The sequence below is a fragment of the Notothenia coriiceps genome, unplaced genomic scaffold (assembly GCF_000735185.1).
Source record: "Notothenia coriiceps isolate Sejong01 unplaced genomic scaffold, NC01 NC01_scaffold00029595, whole genome shotgun sequence".
Lineage (NCBI taxonomy): Eukaryota > Metazoa > Chordata > Actinopteri > Perciformes > Nototheniidae > Notothenia > Notothenia coriiceps.
In genome coordinates this window covers 79,031-99,854 of record NW_011362296.1, presented here as the reverse complement: position 1 = coordinate 99,854, position 20,824 = coordinate 79,031, and the positions used below count along the sequence as shown (strand labels likewise).

Sequence of the window (20,824 nt, the reverse complement as noted above, 5' to 3'; positions counted from 1 at the left end):
CCCCTACACCCCCAGTTTGTCGTGAGTCATTTCTGACCAGGAGCTTAATAGGCTCAGTCTAATTACAGGCTAAGCTTTTCAGCAAAGGAACCATCTCTTAGTGTGCTTCATCAGCGATGACACTCTCAACTTTATGTGTTAACTCGTTCGGCACTCATAGCATCAGATGCTACATGTGAGGCCAAGCCAAGGGTTTTCCCAGGCCTTTTAGACGCCTTAATAGTTTGGAATCTGATCTAGGATGTATGGCTCAAGGTTGCAGAGTTCATGCTTTTGGAGAGGCTCCGAGCTGGACTGTGACCAGAAAGAGATCGGGAAAAAAGAAAAGGAGCGAGATCCAAACCCTCGGAAGTTGAGTGCTCGATGCACGCCCATTCGGCGCCTGCCCAGTACTGTTTTTGTATTTCCTGTTTATCTGATTGGCTGTTGTCTTATTGCTGGACATGCTGACTGACAGTTTTGACATTGATTACCCCCCAGAAATGAAGTAGCAAAACAATGCCAGGACTCGGCTCAGTGGTTGTCAGATATATTGCCCAGTATGTGACGATGGCCAACCCAAATATATAGTATATTTAACACATTTAAACACTCCATGACAAAAAATTCATATGGACCATTTCAAGGCGTGGGTTTGCACCGTCTATGTTTATGTCTGCGTGCAATTGAGCATCCACGGTAGACTTTGTTTCCCTTCATATGGCCCTCCTTCTACAGCTCCTTATATCGATTTGGACCCGTTGCACCTGGACTTTCCTTCACCCTGCCTCCATTCATATAGCCTACATATATACATCCTTACCTCCTGTCTCCTTCCTCTCCCTCCCTCGTCTCCAGCCCTTGTCTGTCCTGTATTTGCCTTCCTCCGGTCTCGAAACAGGAGCAGTGGAAACTGGCGAGTGATAGCCGATAGCCCCCCTGCGAGTGCTAGTCTGGGCCGCTGCTTGTTTGCCCCTCACCGTGTAGTCACTCCATCTTTCTCGCCTGTGCCTCCCTGCCTCACATAAATCATCCTCAATCGCACCACACGGACAAGGGAGAACAGAGAGAAATCTCCCCTCTATAAATCTGGTATTAGTTTTACCTCGCATAATGAACACAGGGGCTAAACGATCCTGGATACATGAGAACAGCATGTCTTGCAGATGTACTATAAATATTTTGATACTAGCCGGCTAGTTTGCAGAGGGGAAGTAGACCAGTGAAATACACAGAGGAACGGAAAAGTGTAAAGTGGAATGTTGGCCTAGCCCGAGTGTCTGTATTGTCTTTAGCACCTACAGAGGGTCTCGGTCCAAGAAAAACGCTCTTTACAGGGTTCCTGTTCCCAGCCGTGGTCCGGTACCACTCCTGGATACGCTGCATTTCTTTCAAGCCAATCCTTCAAACTGGTCTCCAAGGAGGGGGGCTCATTGTTTGATTAATAGCACGATCAGACCTGATTGAGTGATAGATGCTGTGAAGGGGAAACCAGCACGCCTTAGGGACACTCTGGGACTGAGTCTGGAAAAGGCAGCTCGAGGGGAAGGGTTTGATTGGTGGAACAGCTGAATTAAAGTGAAGGACTAATAACAGCATAGCTAATGACACAATGGCTGCAGCCAAATATGCCTGATCACTGTACAGAGATTTTGTTGCAGCAATGTAAAGACAAACTGTAACATAAACTCCCTGACAAAAGTGGAAAAACTGCCTCTCTTTGGCATTTGCCTGGCGTAAGCCCCGGGCACTGTCACTCTACCCCATCAAAGGGCCACACACCCACCAACACAGAAAGGCCTACAAATACAGTCGCTGCACCGTGACAGCAGGTGGTGTGTGACACGTCAACATCTGAGGGTTCTTTGGCAGACGGAGAAAGAGTTCTCAGCTCAATCGCTCAGATCTATCACTTGGACTCTTTAATGGCAGCCTTCGTCACATATTACTGCTTTATTTTCTCCTTTCCATCTCCCAGCCCACATAAGTTCCCTTTTTTGTTCCTATTTTTAAGTACAAGTGATCTCAATTAGGGACCTCCATGAAGGCGGTAGGCGGCAGACAGTCAGAGCAATAAGAGCAGAGAGGAAATTGTCTTTATACCCCTTCTCCCTCCCTCCCTAACTCCCTCTTCTACCCTCCTACCACAAGCAGTGAGCAGCCGCCCCCTCCATGTCTCCATCTCTTTCCATGCTGCTCTTTCAAGAACAGAGTGAAATATCAGACAAAAGAAATTCTGTATATTCACTGAGAATAAATACATTAAACTCTGAAGGCACTTCAGCCACCTCAAAGTTTAATACAAACCTTGAATTTCACTCGTTAAAAATGGTGGCTTGGGAACATGCACACACACCGCAGAACGTGCCATCCTCCTCCTAACAGTTCACTGTGATGTCATGGGCTCGTTGACAAACAGTCATTAAGGGCTTAGCTGCGATCTGGGATCAGTGCAGGGATGTGTGTAGGTCAGGTTGTGTCGATGAGGTCAGGAGGAGTAAAGTTTCTGCCCATCGTCATCTTGGTTGGACGTCTACCAGTCCAAGTCTAACTACAGTGACCGGCAAGCTAGTTATGTGGCCGCTCCCCCAGTTGGTTGGGTTGATTGGCTAGTAGACTGGATCTTTGGCTGCCCTGCTGCCGAGCCTGGTGGGCTCCCTGATTGGTTAGCTGGCAAAGCCCGTCGGCTGGTGGCCTGCCAAACATGGAAACATCCCGTTAGAGCCGAAAAAGCCTGGGCCTCGTCACTGCCCTCTTCTAGAAAGCTATAATTAAGTGTCTTGAAAAATGCACCACTGTGAAATGGAGCCCTTATCCTGAGTCTTAAGTGGCTGTACTTTTCCTCTCAAATGGCGAGAGCATACAATGTGAAGAGGAGATGAAGAGAGTGTCGCATTTTATAATAGCGTCAAATATATAGTCATTGTCAAATCCAAAAGTGAATGTATGTGTATGAAGACTTGGGTGTGCCCTGCTTTTGCACTGGACTATATTGATGTACATTTTTTGCATCAACACTGCTCTGTCATCTTTTCTATAATGAGGTGTTAATAGTAAGGATAGATTGGCCTCTAAATGTGTGTTTGCTTGTAAATCTGTGTATGTCAAACAGGAAGAGAGATGTTAAGACGTTGACAGATGCACAGTTGTTTTAAAAAAAAAAGACAAGGGAAGAGAACAGAGATTCTGCATGGTTAGTTTGCTGACAACTTTGAAGCCAGCGTGTGCGTTCATATTAGCGGTTCCCACAATGTCTTTGTCATTCCAAGTGGGAACTGGAACAGAAACTTTTTATAACACGCTTGATATCACAACAGGAAAATTAGCCAGGGAGCGTCAGCTGAGTTTGATTTTTATTGAAAACAAATCATTGAAACTGAGCGGCAGAAATACAATATTACCATAAATCATAAAACACACATCCTGCTCAATGTGGTACACTGTGGTTCTTCACTGTTAGTGACTTCTCCTACTGTGCAATGACTCGGAGCCAGAGTAACACAGTAGATGAATAATACCAGAGCTGAGAGAGACGATCCAGCTGTGCGCCAGGCGAGGAGCAGCCGCATTGAATGAACCGCTTTATGCTAGATTCATTTACTACATAATATGAAATGTGTTAATACTGCGCGGGATGGGTCCAATATCCTATAAGTCCAATAATACATGAAGGATACAGCAATCACATTTAATTAGAAGTAGATTTTTGGCTGGGCTAAATCTTGGACCATGAAGCGGGGAAGTGGTATTTCTTTTTTATCGAACAGCGTATCCTGGCACATTAACGCCTTCTCTTGTGTCTTCCTAACATCTTTGCGACTTCAAACGACATACTTCAAACTCTGAGGTCGTCCTACCTCTGAATGACAGAGAGCCGGGCAGCAGGCCTCAGTGTATGAAGGCAGGCCGTATCCTGTAAGGAGCTGGAAGACAGATGCTGGACGCACAGCAGAGAGGCAAAGCGGAGTCAGATGGGACAAACACTCTTTGATGAGCTGAGCTTGTCAGGGTTAAAGTCACGGCTACACTGGGGTTAAAAAAAGGGGGGGGGGTGTTAGGGTTTTCAGATCTGGCTGGGAAAATCAATAGGCTCTTCCTGCTGCTTTAATGATGGGACAATAACAGGGTGTAGAAAATCCACATTAAAGACTGATTAGTCGGCCTAAAATTAGCCTAACTTTATTATCTTGATAGAAATCTGATCTGCCATTCATAAAATGTACCTTCATTTGTCTGTGAAGGATAAAAAAAAAGTTCCAAAATGAAATTCCAGTTCAAATTTCAGTCAAAATAACATAAAACACATCAATAATTGTGCTGATTAAATTGATGGCATGAAATTGACTCTGAGCTTATTATTTCATGCCGAACATTTCCTAAATGAAACTCCTCTACAACATTAAGGATGTTTTCCACATTACCCCAGATGTATTCAGCGGTGAATATATTATATTATCTGAGCTGAAACTTAACTCTGTTGGAATAACTGGCTCCACGGTTCCTGCAAGGCCATGTTTATCACTATTACAGATTTAATTACTACTATTCACATTTATCCATCCATGAATTGTGAGTTGATCTTTGAGTATGTAGGACAATGTGAACCATATTTCTGGTGTTTGGGGCACACGAAGGGGAAGTGTAACTCAATCACTCTTTTTTTTTTCTTCCCCATTCCCCGTCCACATGACGAGGTGCCAGATGCATGTCAATGCTTTCAGACTTTATATATCCCTCCCACATCCTCACACACACACACACACACACACACACACACACACACACACACACACACACACACACACACACACACTTGCATGCATACATTTCAACTGAGACAAATCCGCCGTTTTATTCTGCCTCAATTAGTTATTGGTGTGTGACATTTTCGATTTGGACAAAAGGAATAACGGGGAATGCATGTGCACACATAGGTACATACATTCTTATGTAACACAAGAAGTCAAGTTATTTCAAGTTACAGTCCTCAGGCTTTGGGCTTTTTACTCTCAACACAGAAACCTTATTATAAAAATCTATAAGACTGAATCCAACTTTTAAAGCATACTGTAAAAACAAGCTGCAGAAGCCCTGACAGAACCCAAATAACCTCACAGCTGTGCCTCCTATAGTCCCTTTTATTTTGAAACAGGCCCGGATTATCAAAGCCCTTTTCTTAAAGACTCTTTGCAATTAAAGCCTGTTAGGGAGCAACGGGAAAGGAACATAGACTGGCAAATACACATGCTGCTGTGTGATGTGGCACCCAAATAACGCTCTTTCGGAGACTGATGGGTAATCAGGGCAGAGGGCGGGGCGGTGATGAGAGCCGGCTGAGATATGGAGTCTCACAGAGGGTGGATGATGCCCTCTACAGTAGACACAGGAGGAGCAACAGGCCTGCTCAGAAACTGACTTCAGAGCAGCATCCTCACTAAAGTATAAAACATTTCAGCTCTAAAATAAAGACAGGACATCATTTTTCTATATTTTATTTTAGAAATGTTTTTCTCACAGTATGAAGTTGCAATTATGAACCGATGTGCAGATGACTGATTTAAAAAACAAAAAAGATTTCAAAAATTGTGATTTGTTTATTTTTGCCTTGCCCTGGAAAATAGTTGTTTTGCATATTTAATATTTTTTCACTGTTCATTTTACCGTGGTGGAATAAGTAACTTATACTCAAATAAATGTGGTGGAGTATAAAGAGTATTAACTCTAAAATCTACTGTAATGTAAATATAAACTGCCTAAAAAATTAAAATCTTGCAGTTACATTCTAGCTTTTGAATTTCGATTTAATCACCGTACCCTTTGCCGCTGTTATGTTTAAATTAAATTGTAAAATAATTTTAAATTGTATGAGGCACAACAGATGGTGAGATTATATTTGTTTACTTTCCCAAAAAGAACCAACCGTTCACAGTAAACGGCCACATGGCTGGGTAAACATAATGAAAGCCCGTGTTGGTCGAATACCTGTACACCTGCACAACAGCTCTCCCCTGCGCCCGAGTGAAACCCTACTCCTGCCTGCGCCTCTATACCTGAGTCACCGCTCTCCGGTGACTCACCCCCTCCTACCTTATGGAGAGTAACTCACTTCTCACCCGGGCTCGGATCTCTGTACGCTCTTCTGAGCCGCGTATTATCGGGACATAGTGGGTAACACAACGCGGAGTGATGGACTGACTCGTTTTATTCCGACTGGAAATGACCCCCCCCGGAGTTAGGAGCGCGCCGATGGTCCGGTGGAGCGGTAACATGTCGGTATGTAGCTAAGTGAGGCAGTGTGAAACTCTTATCCACGGAGAGAAAATGCGTGAGACGTGCGTGTTTCATGAAGGTATCGACGTTACTGAGACCTGTCCGGCCGTGTATATAGGCGTGATAGATTATGGCAGAGGGAATGGATCTGACTCCAGACACCACGTGTTGGAGTCGCATCAGCGCAATAATTGCTGGGCGCTCGAGCTATATAAACCACAAAAAGCCTGAGCACGGGAAACCCCGGCCTCCAAACACTAACCACATTTACGGCTACAAATACGGGATACTATTTTTCCGCCTCCTTCATCTCACCGGCGATTTTTTTTTTAACTTCATCCACCTTTTTAACCTTATATACAACACTGCCAAGATACTTTACTGGACATATACACACTTTGAAGGCGTCGGTGGTATATAAATAGCTAGCAAGTATTGTTAAAGTGTATTCCTTTGACTTTGAACACTTTTTGTGTGTGTACATTGCCTGCGGGCTTTCAAAAAGCCTTTCAGTTTGGCACAAAGACTTCAATGACGCACCTGGAGCAGTGCTTTGACTTTTCACTAAAGGAAGACAGACAAAACCTTTTTTTTTTTTACATCTGAGTCGACGGTACCCTTTTAAACCTGCCTTTTTTTGTAATTGTATAGCCCATTACGAGCTCGGACATTTATTTGATGTTATTTATATCCACACACGAGCAACTACGCCTGCGTTATGGCGCATGGACGCTTTCCTCGAGAAGTTTGAAAAAAGGAGCTCGTCATTTAATACATCATCAAGTTTTCAAGGGTTGTTTTTCTTGACGGAGAAGTATATTATATATCGTTTGAAGACGACCACTAAAGTTTGTAGTGGAGAGGGTTTTGAAACGCGGTGCGCACAATAAGTTTTCCATTGGCAAGCGCGCTGAGGTTCTGCGAGCAGCGGCGCACACTCCGAGTTTTCCCCCTGAAGTGTGTGAGAGAGACAGAAAAAGAGGAGCTGGAGAGCCTTTGGTGCCTTTTTGATAACCAACGCTGTTGTGATGCGAATTCCCGTAGATCCCAGCGCCAGTCGGAGGTTTAGTCCGCCTTCAAATAGCCTCCAGCCGGTCCCAGGGAAGATGAACGATGTGAGCTCTCCAGCGGGGCAGACGGACTCAGCTGCGGTGCCGAGACTGCGCCCCCACGAGAACCGCAGCATGGCCGAGATCATCGCAGACCACCCGGCCGAGCTGGTTCGGACCGACAGCCCCAACTTTCTGTGCTCCGTCCTGCCGTCCCACTGGCGGTGCAACAAGACGCTGCCTGTCGCCTTCAAGGTGAGTCCCGTCTCAGCGATGTGCTCCGTAATTAAGTAAACCGTAAAGTGTTCGGTGTTCACTGTAAGATAAAACTAAAATCACTCAATTTAGACATATTTTGTGTATGCATAATTTTTTTCTTGAACCCCGTATCTACTAAAAACCTTTAAGTAATGTAATTATTTTGTATGGCGATTTCTTTTTCCTTTTGTTTTTATTTCAAATTGACAAAAAATGTAACTATTGATGTCATGGGGATCTGGGAGTTTTTAAAGCCACTTCAGAAACCACACAAATTCAGAAAATGAATCACAAAATGATGGTGGTGTTTAAAGGGACAGAAAAAATAAAGGTTTGGCAAAATGTCTTTAAATGTAAAATAAGTAACTAAATGTGTATATTGTTTTTCTACTCGCATTTTGTAAACAAATAATAATTGTACCTTTTTCCAAAAGGCACTTAATGTAGAAAACTATAACATTCATGTCTCTTTTAAATACCCCCCAGATGGTGGTTATTTTACAATCAAAGCTTTGTTTCTATGGTGATTAATATTATTTTGATTTTCAATGTAATTATCTTCATATGTTACAATTATAAAAACTATACCTACGTTATGGCCTATTCTAGCTCCTATTAAAATTATTACCCAAAATGATATCAAATAGTTTTCACATGTTGATTTTACTGAACATTTAATGAGCAGAAGAGTATTAAAAGAAATATATATATTTAAGCAGAGAGTAATTGTTGATACATTAAAGGCCTCTTCAGGCATTTTTGAAGCCTTGAAAATATTTTGCTCCCATGATATTTCACAGGAAAGGCCCTATTAATTACTTGACAGTTATTATTTAAAGGATGGATCAAAGAAACACCAAAGTGGAAATTTGTAGCTGTAGCCTGGCTGGCTCCAAATCAAATGTGACACATTTTAAAATATGTGTTACTTAACCGTTCTTATTACTATGGCTCTGTAATTATTGATGCTATTGAGGCCGGCTCCTGCTCTTTTATCTGCATCCAGGAATCTAAATGATAACACAAGGCCTTGCAACGTTTGTTTTGAAAACAGCATTCTAGAAGTAAAGTGAAATTAAATCCTTTCATCAACATTCGAATGAAGATGATATTATGTCAAACAAGTCTGTCACATTAGCTCGAATGAATTCTTCTCAACAGTGAAACAGAGAAATAGTTTCATTTCATTTTGGTTTGGCTTTCAACAAAAGCATTTCCTTTATTATTAAAATATATTTTTTCAGTTTTAACTTTTTAATTTCTGTTTTACCACAAACAGAGGAAGATAATATGTTGTAGCAAACTGTGAATGGTGTGATTTTTTACTACATTTTTTCGCAGTACTAGGGAGTAAAATGGGTGTCTACCTGTTGAATATTGTTTTGAGCAGTTAATAAATGTCTGCCCTTTGACCTCTCTGCCCCTGCCAGGTGGTTGCCCTGGGAGACGTAACCGATGGGACTGTTGTGACCGTCATGGCGGGCAACGACGAGAACTACTCCGCCGAGCTGCGGAATGCCTCTGGTGTGATGAAGAACCAAGTAGCGCGCTTCAACGACCTTCGCTTCGTTGGCCGCAGCGGCAGAGGTGAGGCCCGACACACTTTATCCTCCATTCACTAAAACTACAACTCAGGGGGAGCCATTCGATTCAGTGGTGTGGATTAGTGGTCACGTTCCCTTCGTGGCTACCACATAATGATCTGTAACTCCAGGCTCAAATCCCACCGCCTGTGAGTGGTAAATCGTGTTGCTTGAAAATGAACGTCCTCAAATAATTATTTGTCTTTTTAACCAAGTTGGGTAAAAAAAGTTTTTTAAAACCAACTTTTTAATGCTTTGTATCTTTGCCCTTGGGTTTAAGAAAGAAAGCTTTGAACAAAAATAGGATGTGTGATCAGCCCGGCGTCAGCTGAATAAGACAGTGTTGTGTCTTTAAAATAATGTCACCTGACATGACCCGGCACAGTCGAGGCTTATAAACATGTTGATTGCTCTGCACATATCCTCATGCTGTCAGGCAGTGAGGCAGAGGCCCCATCCTATTGGGTCGAATAGCATTCCCTAAATATTTGGCATTGCAGGAGCGACTCTTCGCCTCATTTAATGTCATGTTACCAAATCGTCTTATTTACGCGCGCCCTCTCCAAAGATTCTTCTTTTCTCCAAATCTCACAGAAAGTGGTCGCCTTCCATAAGTTGACGGTGATAAGAGCTGTCAGCAGCTCCGCCAGTGACTTTTCCTCTGTTGTAGCTGTCAAAAAGGGAGGGTAGCCGAGGCAGCCCGGAGAGATGAGGGGCTGACAAAAGTATAGAGAGCAGAGAGGAGGCATGTTGGCTGGACCTATTGCCTCGGGGACCTTGCGTGTGTCTCCCTTAAGAAGTGACACAGAATCTAGTCACAGGAAGTGACATAGGAGTCAGGGGAGATCGGACTACGAGGTGTCTGAAATGAATACCTGAGATAAGTACAAGCAGAGCGAACTGATAGGATGTTAGACAGCTAAAGGTCGTGCACACAGAGGCAGGGAGAGCTGACTGAGATGGACAAAGATTGACAGTGACAAGAGCTTAAAATAGTACCAGAGTACGATGACAGCAAGGTGTCAGAGAGGAATCAGATACTTGGGATAATGTCATTAGAGTTAATAGTATAGCAGTGTGCAGGGTTGCCTGAATCAGATCGCAGGTAACGACAGCAGAGATGATGGCGCCCTACTTTATCGCAGGTCGCCCACATGCACCTCAGATATCAGGTATGGGGGACACCTGTCGCTTCTGCTATCTCCTGAGTCATCTTATCCCTTCTTTGAAAGGCTTGTTTACAGTGAGTGTAGAGCAGGAGAGGGGAGGACACACACTACTAGGTGGCTGCGCCTGAATGGACAGCTGCTCCGATGAGTCGCTGCAGCAACCTGCCCCCCGCTTCCTGTTTCCTGTGCGTAGGCATGGCAACGCGATGCGCCTGCATACCTCAGACGTTACTGCTGCTGCTGCTGACTTGGCTGTTGCGCTCTGATTCATAGGGCTCCTTGTGCATACACAAGGGAGCATTACACACTCACACTCAACCCCAAGGCAGCAACTGCTGGGGATTATCGAGAAAGGAAGTGACTATTAAAATGCCTCTCGCCCACTCACACTGCGCTAGACAGGGAGAAAAGTCTGGATAACAAGATACTGGCTCCTCCAGTCAATCCTCCATTAAGACTCTGCCAAAAGACTTAAATAGATCCTCTGAAACAGCAATTGTTGTCTGTTGTTAATCCTCTTAAAGTCGATTTTTGCCAGTTTGTATTAGCTATTATGTGATCACAACCACACTTGTGACTTGGGGATGGTTTAGCGATGAATGAGGCTCATTGTCTTTGCAGATGGTATGTCATTTGATGTTGTTTGATGTCACCACAGGCAAGAGCTTCACGCTGACAATCACGGTATTCACCAACCCGCCACAAGTGGCCACTTACCACCGAGCCATAAAGGTCACCGTGGACGGACCACGTGAGCCCAGGAGTGAGTACAACGGCACGCACATACAGTACAGTAAGGGAATATGTCTACACATGCACAAATAACATAATACTCCTTCTTTTAATCAGCTTTTGAATGGGTACACCAGTATTTTAGGTGAGGTGCTTAAAAATATGGGGTTTATGAGAAAAATGAAAACAATTACGAATCTGAGGTCAAAATATCATACATTTTATTGTCTAAGCTCCCTAGAGCACTGTATCCTACATTTCCCAGAATGCAACTCAGTAGTCTTTCATTTAGACGCTATTTCAACTTTACAAAGGTACACAGCATTGCGTAAGAAGACATTATACTCTGAACTGTTTTTTTTACATGCCCAAAAGTAAACCTTATGATAAAAAACTAAACTTTATAGTTAGTGAAGTGCAGCTTTAATTAATCTGTGGATGTGACGTACAGTACACTTAGCCAATGGCAGCAAATGCCCCATTATAATGGTGACAGGCTAATAAAAATAAGTTAATTAACAAAGTAAACGTTTTACTGGAAAAAAGTTCTGATTATGTTAATTGGCTCTGAACAGACTTTTTTCATTAAGTTGACTCTCAGAAAGCAGCTCAGCCTCCCGAGTGACGATTTGAGAGAGAAACGAGAAATAAAAAAGTGAGGCAGAATCTTCCTGAGAGGGTACACTGGGTAGCAGAATGCTAGCATCAGCTCCTTTTAATGGGCCATATAAAAACAACTGAGGAGGGAAAAAAAACTTTACTATAGCCCTCAGTGCCAACTGGTCTGGCATGCAGCTGTTTCCCCGACCCTCCTCCCTATTCATAAAAAAAAACATATTCTCATCTCATGGCGTCTCAGTGAACAATATCAAATCACAAACAACCCACCCACCCGACTGCCCGTCACATATGGCACCAGAGACACAGAGGAGCCAGGAGACAGTAGGATTAGTACCACCATCAGTCTCCACTGTAGGAAAACATGCCCGTTGTGCCAAAAAATGCCTCAGACGCTCGAAATTCAGCGTTCATCAACACGCACCCTGAAACAAAGGCACATGCTTGTCGTCAAACACACATGTACTCACAATCACACCCACTGTTTCCCTTCTAACTCTCATTGCACTCAAGCCATCTTGTTTGATCAAAAGCATTTCCTGTGCATCTGCTGTCCCCCGTCAGATGACTTTCAAACAAGTTCTGTTATTCGGTGGCGAGCAGATGGGAGTCGGAGCAGAAATTGTTTAGAAAAGGCCCACTTAGGTCTTAACAGAGTTGCAGTCTTGTATTTGTGTCTAGAAAGCCTTTATGTAAGCCTGTGAGTCACCAAACTAGACAAAGGCAGCATTACCTGATGTAAGGTGAGGGATTGGGGCATTGTGAAAAGACTTTACACTTTCAGTCATTATTCCTCCCTTCTATTTGCTCAATTTGTGGTCTGAGACAAAGCTTTAAAGTTGAAGTCTGCATCTTATAACTTCAGTCCCAGGACAGTAATTTAAGCAATAAGGAGTATGTCATCACAGGTAACCCTTGAACTTCTTTACTTCGCTGTTAAGTGGTCAGAATTGCAGCGACGGTGTAATTTACCCAGAAACTACAGCCAGAACACGTCTCCCTCTCAGGGGTCATTAAGCCGAGGTCGGAGGGTGGCAAAACACACATGTGCCCTCTTAACCACACCTCCCCTCCTCCAGGTTTCAGCATGGAGAGACTCCAAGCTGAGAGCACCGGCTGTCTCCGAAACTGCGATTCTATCTGTGAACGCTTCATTGACACATTGGGGGGGCTTTGTCGGCCATTACAGCTCTATTTTGTGTTAAACGAGTGGGTAATTAGGAGGCCTTTGGAACTCCGGGCCCCTATAGGGAGGGGTCCGAACAGAGACACACGGAGAAAGAACAGTGGGCTGTCTTGAGCTTGACATACACTGTTACTCTGTGGCCCTTCTCTGTGAAAACACTGTGTTGTCTCTGGAAAATAGGCTGACAATAACACAAGATTTTAACGTGTGCTGGTAAGTGGTATAAAAAGCTAAAATAATTAACCATTCCCTATGGTTTTATTAATGTTTTTTACATTTTCCTGATGTTATTGGGAGGTTTTGCTCCCTGTTAATGACTTGCGGGGTTGTGGGTGTCAAGCTCAGGAAGGATATTTTGTGTAGGCGTGTTTGATGAGCCTTGTGGTAGCCATATGAGTCTTCCTGAGGGATGTCATTTCCCCCAGCGGTTCCACATCTAATATCAGAGAGGGGGGAAAAAGTCGGACCACCCGCGAATAAACGGGGCTCATATCTCTGAACTGTGGCTCTGAGTTTAAACTAATGAATTGCGTGGTCAAAGTGACGAATATCAGTGAGGCCCTGTTTTAAAGATCTGTGGTATGATTTTCCTCAGAGGTTACAGTGTGTGTGTGAGTATGGTAAGTGGTTAGTCAGGTCCCTCTGGCGACTGTGTTATTAGCGGGAGGCTAACTCGGTTTCTGTGGCTCCCATTGTGCTTAATCGCTTGACAGCTCTTGGTTACTCTGTGGTTTGCCACTGCACCAACAATTCAGCAAGCGTGTACACATGTATGTGTCTGTGTGTGTTCAAGCGTAGAGGCATGTAGATATGATTGCAAATGCATGTATGTCTGTCCCATAGCGCCTGAGTCTGCAAGCGCGGACCCACATGTCATGTTTTGCAGAGAGAGAGTGTGTGTTATTGGTGTCATTAGTCTAGTGTAGCCACAGTGCTGGAGCAGAGCTAATAGGCCTCATTAAATGTCATTTTGAGCTAATAGACAGGGAGTGGTTGTTTAAACCAATATGCTTTTATAGGTGGTTCTGTCTCCTTTCAGCTGCTCCTGGCTGTGGCTGCGGCCAGCTGAGACAAACTTCCTGAGTGATAATAACCGAGCCGTAATAACACAATATACTAGGCTTTCTGTCCAAACCCACTGTTCTCATTATAGTTAATTGATCACAGACAAACATAGGAGGTGACAAAAAACATTGTGGCGTCACATGTACTGTTTCTCGCTGGGGCATATGGCTGCGGTTACTTTGCATAACTGAGTGCATGTGATGTGTGTGTTAGCGGTGGAGGCTAGCGGTCAGGTTCGTCTTTACTCGGGAGTTTAAAAGCTGTAGGGTCTGGGGGTATCTGGGCTCGGGGACAGGGTCGTGTTTTGGTTCGATTTTGGTCAGGGTGTTAACAAGTTTGGTGAAGAGGCCTGTAGACAATATTAGTGGTCCAGGAGACCTGTCTGCCAAGCCAAAATATTCCTGTGACACACAAATACTCACACTCACACACATACACATAATACTTCCAGGTATGCTTCTGCATAGGTTCAAAATAATAGCTTTAATAGTAATTGTTACTTTATTTGAATTGCATTGTTCAATATAAGAATATCTTTAGATTTAAAGAAGTCTACTTGGACTTTAAAAAACTTTTTTGTCCAGTGTTGGCCTGTATTTTGTTTCTATTGAGGCCACAGCTCACTCATAGGTAGGATGTGGCAAAATAAATTGTATGTCATGGCTCTCCTACCTATCAGTGGGTAATCTATCTCCACTCCAATCTAAAACACAACCAGTGTGTTATAATGTAGGGTCATGCAGAGTAAAGCCGCCTGTCCCTTTAAGAGAGAGAGGGGGAATACCTGTGTGCATGTGCAAAGCGAGCGAGAGTGAGGAGCAAGTGTAGTAGGTTTCTGGAAGTGAATGGGAGTAGCAGCAGTCTGTCTACAAAGTTAGCTGCATATCACAATTGCAAATAAATACAACAGAAGGAAAATCTTGCCTGTCTGCCTTATTTAAGAGTGGGTTATTGAACATTTAGTGAAGATTCATCATCCCCCTCCCCCCAGGGGGCGCACCCTCCATTTTGGGAACCAATGGGTTAAACGTTAATTGACTGTCAAGGTTTTTAGGGATATGCCTAACAAAGTGGAATTTTGCTTTATTGCCATTTAATCAAAAGGAATTTTTGACATTCAGCTTGTAAGGGTAATTAATGAGAGTAACAAGATTGCTATTGTGGCCAAATGCTATTGATACATACAGCTGGATGTCATGTGATTAAAAATGAAACTGGATATTATATTTGTGAATAGTGCCCACTAAAGACAGCATGCAACAGAAAACAATAGCGGACCTTAACCTGGGCCTTGTGGCACACCACAAATGAGATATGTTTCACCATATTGAATACACTGCTAACACCCATGCTCACTCAAATGCACTCAAACAAACACACACCCACACACCTAAACAACCTTATAGTAGTGGTTGCCAGGCTACGTCCCATTATAGCTATTTGAAAAAAACTGTCACCTTCATTGCTCCTTGGCTGTAAACAGACTCTAGAGTAAGTGAGACACCTTTATTAACACGTCTGTCATGATGACACCAAAAGGTCTCTGAACAGTGTCATAACACACACATGCCATTACATGCACTTGTAGGGTACTATTACATGCTGTAAGGCCTTGGCTTTGTTTCTGTCAACAGACGTGTTTGCTCGGTGCAAAATGCAAATTAAACTTTTCCACACTTTTTAAATAATGTCAGCCATTTAAACTATGTACATTAACATAAGGACCTTTATGTTCTTGGATCGAATATACTTTTGTACAGCATCCAGGTACTTAAAGAGGATTTGAGAAGACTCAATACTTTTCCCCTCTCAGACAGTTACACACCCACCTATCTGCTGCTGCCTTACTCGGAACAGCTTTTAACAATGGGAGCCGGACAAATAAAACTCACCCGAAACATCAGGAGGAAAAGGAATCAAAAGAGGGAGGGAGGGAGGGAGAAAGGGGGAAAAAGAGAGAAGAGAAAAAAAGACTGCAGGCTTTTCCAGAGGCAGTCAGTCAGTTGAATGTCTTGTGAAGTTCCTTGAAGAGGTGCCAAGGCCTTTACAGCACAAAACACAAAATCATTCTGTGGGAGGGAGAGACAGAGAGCACGACAGCAGAATAAAGAGTGAGAAGGGGGAGAAGAAAGTGAATCATAAAAGTGATAGAGATTATTGAAGAGGGTCCGGAGTTGGTTGGCAGTTAAAGAAAAACACATCTCAGAGGGATTTGGATCAAAACACTTTAGTTTGACCAGAGAGGTGCTTAGGGAGCACACCAAAGCCAAACTGTGTGTGATTGTATGTGTGTGTGCTATTTAAACTTTGTGCAATATTGTACAAGTGTGTATATAATGTGTTTTTGTGTTCAATAAATGTTTCGCCTTTGGGAATTGTTGTGCATGTCTGTGTGTATGCATGTGCGTCTGTGTGTGTGTGCCTTTGCCTTGCCTGGCTTGCTTCCTCCAGGCTGGAACGCATGGACCACACAGACGGCTGGCAGCGCTCCACGACAGCCTGGCTCCCCCTTTCCCTCCGTCTCCTTCTCTCCTTCGCTCGCTGCCTGATCTCCCGCACCTTTTCTCTTTTTCCCCTTCTTCATTTTTTCTCTGTTTTTCCCAATTCTGTTTTTATTATCTACCCTCTTTTCTGTCTCCTCCCTCCCTCCTTTCCTCCTCTCTCTATACCAGACCCCCATGGTAGACAGGCGTCTGAATGTCACCCACTCAGTGCTTTTCCTTTCGAGCCATGCTCTGCCAGTTTCAGATTGCCACCTGAAATAATTCATTGTTTCTGACCGCTCACAAAAACAACATGGCCACTGTGAGGGCTCCAAATAAAAAAGTGAAATATGGACCCAATGTATTCATTCATGGAATTAACTGGCTGTTCCACTGCAAATGACTGACACACACACATACAAACACAGACGGGCTGATTCAACCCAGGCTCCATGAGCATGGGGGTTTTTCTGAATCAGCCCCAAAGATACATTCATCCAAGCTCACCCAGTGATCATAAACTAGCCTGAAGGGCTTAGAGGGCATGACGTGACAGCAAATTTATAAATCATCCCATTTATTAAGGATCTTCTGGCGCTCCGAATTTTCCTCCCTTAGTCAGGCAGCAGGCAAGATAATTTCCTAGTTATGTGTCTGTAGTGATATCTGAAACTTCATGTGTTGGTGTTAGGAGGAGGTTGAAAATAAATGCCTTTTTGGTAGCATTTCTCACTTAGAACCTAAGAATCATATTACAAATAAATGTAACACAATTTGAATGTAACAAAATGTTCCCACTAGCATCTCTAAATCTCACTTACTTGTTTAATCTCTTTTGTTACAAATTGGATTCCCTTTAGACCCAAGGCAGGCTTAGTGTTTCGACAGCCTTGTATTCTCAATTGTCTGGTTACCATCTTAATTTCAAAACATTATTTTGAGGGTTATAGCTATGCATTGTTTGCTTTTTGTTTTGCATTTTTTGCATTTCCAGTTGCGACTAAATAAGATGCACATAGAAAACTGCTATCAAAGTCAGGTGTCGTACTATGAAGAAATTGGTGTCTTAACCAGATGTCAATCATCGACCTATTTACATTGACTACTTAACTAGCTTAAATAAAGTATTTATTTGAATTGGAAATCCGATATTTTGCACCATATAGCCTGTGTTCAAAATTGCTCAAATGTCTACGTATGTAAGAGTTGGGTGTGAAAATGTGGCGTTAAATGACACATATCCCTCTGCACAGACATGAAAGTGGTATAAATCTGCTGATCTAACTCCCAGAAAATTTGTGTATTTCCCAAAAACGATCCCTTTACAATCTTTAGTCATGAAAAACACATTGGCACACTTTTTATGAAAAAAATACTCTGCGAATAATTCCCAAGCTATAAAAACGCTTAGGTATTGGAGAAATATTTTCAGACATGACATATATGGGAACTGTTCGTCAAAGATCTCGGTGCTCAGGCTCAGATCAAATCTAATGCTGCCATTAATTACAGAGGACTTATATTCTGTTTGCCTACTTGCCATTACTAACTGTTATCAGATCCGAAGGGTCGAGTTGAATCCAGACTTATGTCTTTGCGACGGCTGAAATAATACCATTCTAGGATCAGTGTGCAACTGTGTGATTACAGATACTATCTATAGAGGCGTTATCTAATCATTATTAATCTCTTTACTGTGTATGTGCAAGCCCGGGCCTGTACTGTAAGTGCATGTGCAAAGGTGTATGCACGGTGCCTGTGTGCAAATACTCATGATTGCATGCGCAGACGTGTGTTTGCATAGATCCATTCTTGCGTGTGTGTGTGTTTTTCGTGTGTTTCCGCGTGTGTGCAAGTTGCTCACATCTGGTCTGAATCTGTCCATGTTTCCGGCGGCTGGCTGGGCAGGAAAGTGGCAGGCGCTATCGAAAATCTCCGCTGTTTTCACAGGGATGATGGGAATCTCAGGGACTTTCCCTACGGCAGTGAAATCATCCGCCTTTCCCGCTCCTTTAAATACCCCCGGCTCATTCCTCCGCCCTGCTAGGGTTCCGATAAAACAGCTGAGACGTCTTGTGTTTGGCAACAGTTGTCGTCTAAAAGGTGTAATTAACTCATGAAAAACTGTATTTACTGTCAAGGCAGGCTAAACTAATGGACTTGAGGTCTGGCTGTTTGCAGTGTAAATTGGACCTGAATGTGGTGGTTGACATGCTGCATTCCTATAGGAGAAGAAATACGTTGGTTTCCTTTAAAACTGGGTTGCATCCATAGGTATTTTGACAATAAGGGTGGTTGCTGAGTGTTGCTGAAATTGTGACAAGCTATCAGTAACATCTTCTATCTATCATGTTGATCTATCTTTATCTCCTTAAATATAAATGTAAATATCTGTCTGTATTTTGGGATCTTCCTCACACAAGTCGAAATCCTAAACCCTTTAACTATTCACCATTCGCTGTGCTCTGTGTTCACCACTGTGTCTGCTGACTGGTTGAGCTCAATCCAGTACTCTTAATTTACTGGTCATCAGGGTCTCTTCCTCTCCATGTGCCTCCTCCCCCTCGTTTCTGTCCCTCTCTGTCTCCCCTCATCTCCCTCGGTCTCCCATTGCTATTTATTCCCATCACTAGGAGACGGCCTGTGCACAAAGCCCGCACTGTGTCCCGAGGCTTTTTTAGAATAGAAATTTGGTCTGTTGAAAATGGAAATGCTATGATTGACTGGGCACAGCTTGCATAGAGTGATGAGAAACGCCAAAGTAAGGCACAAATTATCCAGAGAAATATTATTAATGAAATATAGCCATGAATTATGTTATGAAGAAAAAGAAACTTCAATAAGCTGAGGGTTTTGCAAGTAGCCCTTATTATCCCCCTTCCAAGTCATCTATGTTAAGAAGCGGATGATGAGATTGTCTGTTTATTTGAACTTGATGATGCCAGTATGGTAACGTCATTGTAATAAAAACAAATCATGGTCTGTCTGACTGTCACTGGCTGCATCTTCACTCCTGCCATTCTCAAGTCAGAATTCCATAATATTTGTTCGGAATAAATGAATTTGTTGCGAAGCATCAAATGATCTGATAAAAGCATTTCTGTGGTTGATATTTTTTCCAGACTTGCTGTAATGGACAAATAATACACAGAGGATTAAAATGATTATTTGTAATGTCTTCTGGTGTTTTTATTTGATATTGAAGGGACAAAAGAATCTGCAAAGAGAGATGATCTCCTTACTTGACACCGATCGTTACCGTAACTGTAGTGTCAGGTCTTTGTTCCCAGGCAGCAGGCAGGTTGGGCAGGATTCTGAAGTAGCTCGTTGTTTCTGCCTGAGCCAACTGGAGCCCCGCCAAGCACAGCAGGAGTTTCTACCTACCTCTGTTTGATATTTACTTTACCGCCTTTACAGGAGAACTAGTGCGAGACCAGACAGACGCACCAACATAGACCTGTGTCAGTGATAAAAGGACTGTGTGTGCACAGGCTTCTCTTTCTACCCCACCTTAGCTAAACTGTAGTCTATGCCTGCGCCCCATGGGAACATATTTGTTGTGGTTCTTAATATAGGGCCCACATGGCTGCTGGGATAGAATTGGTCACAATTGACGCACTGTCTTGTGATGTCCTGTGTGTTTGCAATGTGCATGTATTTGTATATTGAAGGGGTCTGGAGTTAGCCCAAAAGAGATGAGAGTATAATCAGGGCAATAAAGGGTGTACAACTATTGGCAGAGGAATGCCGGAAAAGATATACATTTTTGGCATAAGTTACGACTCCTGTGGGGATAATTGTGTGATGGCGTGAGAGCTTGTGTTTACCTGATGAAGAAGCCTCAGGTTAAAACTAAATATACGTGCAATGTCTCACACACTCGTAATTCTCTCTAATGCTCTGATGCAAGGTGAGAGATGATTGTTAAGTCTTTGTTAGTTGGCAGGATGTAGTTGCATCCCATCCCAAAAGCCTCTCTTTACCTTCTCTTTGTTTAGGAGCACAAACTGTGTTTACCAGGTTAGGCATGGCACACAGAAGAACTGAGTCATTTTGACACTATGGAGAACCCCTTGGTTTTGACAACCTTCTTTCCAAGAGAAAAAACTAACAATGATTTGTACAAAACAGCACGCATAAACACCATTATCAAGTACAGTTTTTTCCCCTGCACCTTGAAACTTCCTAACTAATAAATAGTTGTTTTTCCTGTGTCCCCAGGACATCGTCAGAAACTCGAGGACCCTCCAAAGACTGGGCTCTTCTCAGACCGCCTCAGTGAGCTCGAGAGGATGAGGGTGAGGGTGGCCATTCCCAATCAAGGCCCCCGGCAAAGTCTCAACACAGGGCACAACTCCTTCAACCCGCAGGGACAGACGCAGATAACAGGTGAGCAGCCGGTTCTCAACTCCTAGTCTCAGACACAGAAAAG

At 43.2% G+C, this 20,824-nt stretch overlaps 1 protein-coding gene across 5 annotated transcripts in view; it reads left to right on the top strand.

Moving 5' to 3' along the window:
• The window catches only part of LOC104958974 (RUNX family transcription factor 2), a 39,798-nt gene that overhangs the window by 10,636 nt on the left and 8,338 nt on the right, over positions 1–20,824 (top strand). For 4 of the 5 annotated variants that reach the window (XM_010786816.1, XM_010786818.1, XM_010786815.1 and 1 more), the window contains 4 exons: positions 7,294–7,553; positions 8,987–9,143; positions 10,967–11,071; positions 20,614–20,781. In XM_010786816.1, the coding sequence (XP_010785118.1) occupies positions 7,294–7,553; positions 8,987–9,143; positions 10,967–11,071; positions 20,614–20,781 (690 nt within the window). Of the gene's footprint in view, positions 1–6,057; positions 6,253–7,293; positions 7,554–8,986; positions 9,144–10,966; positions 11,072–20,613; positions 20,782–20,824 lie in introns of those variants that run through there. The other variant, XM_010786819.1, reaches the window with a different exon arrangement.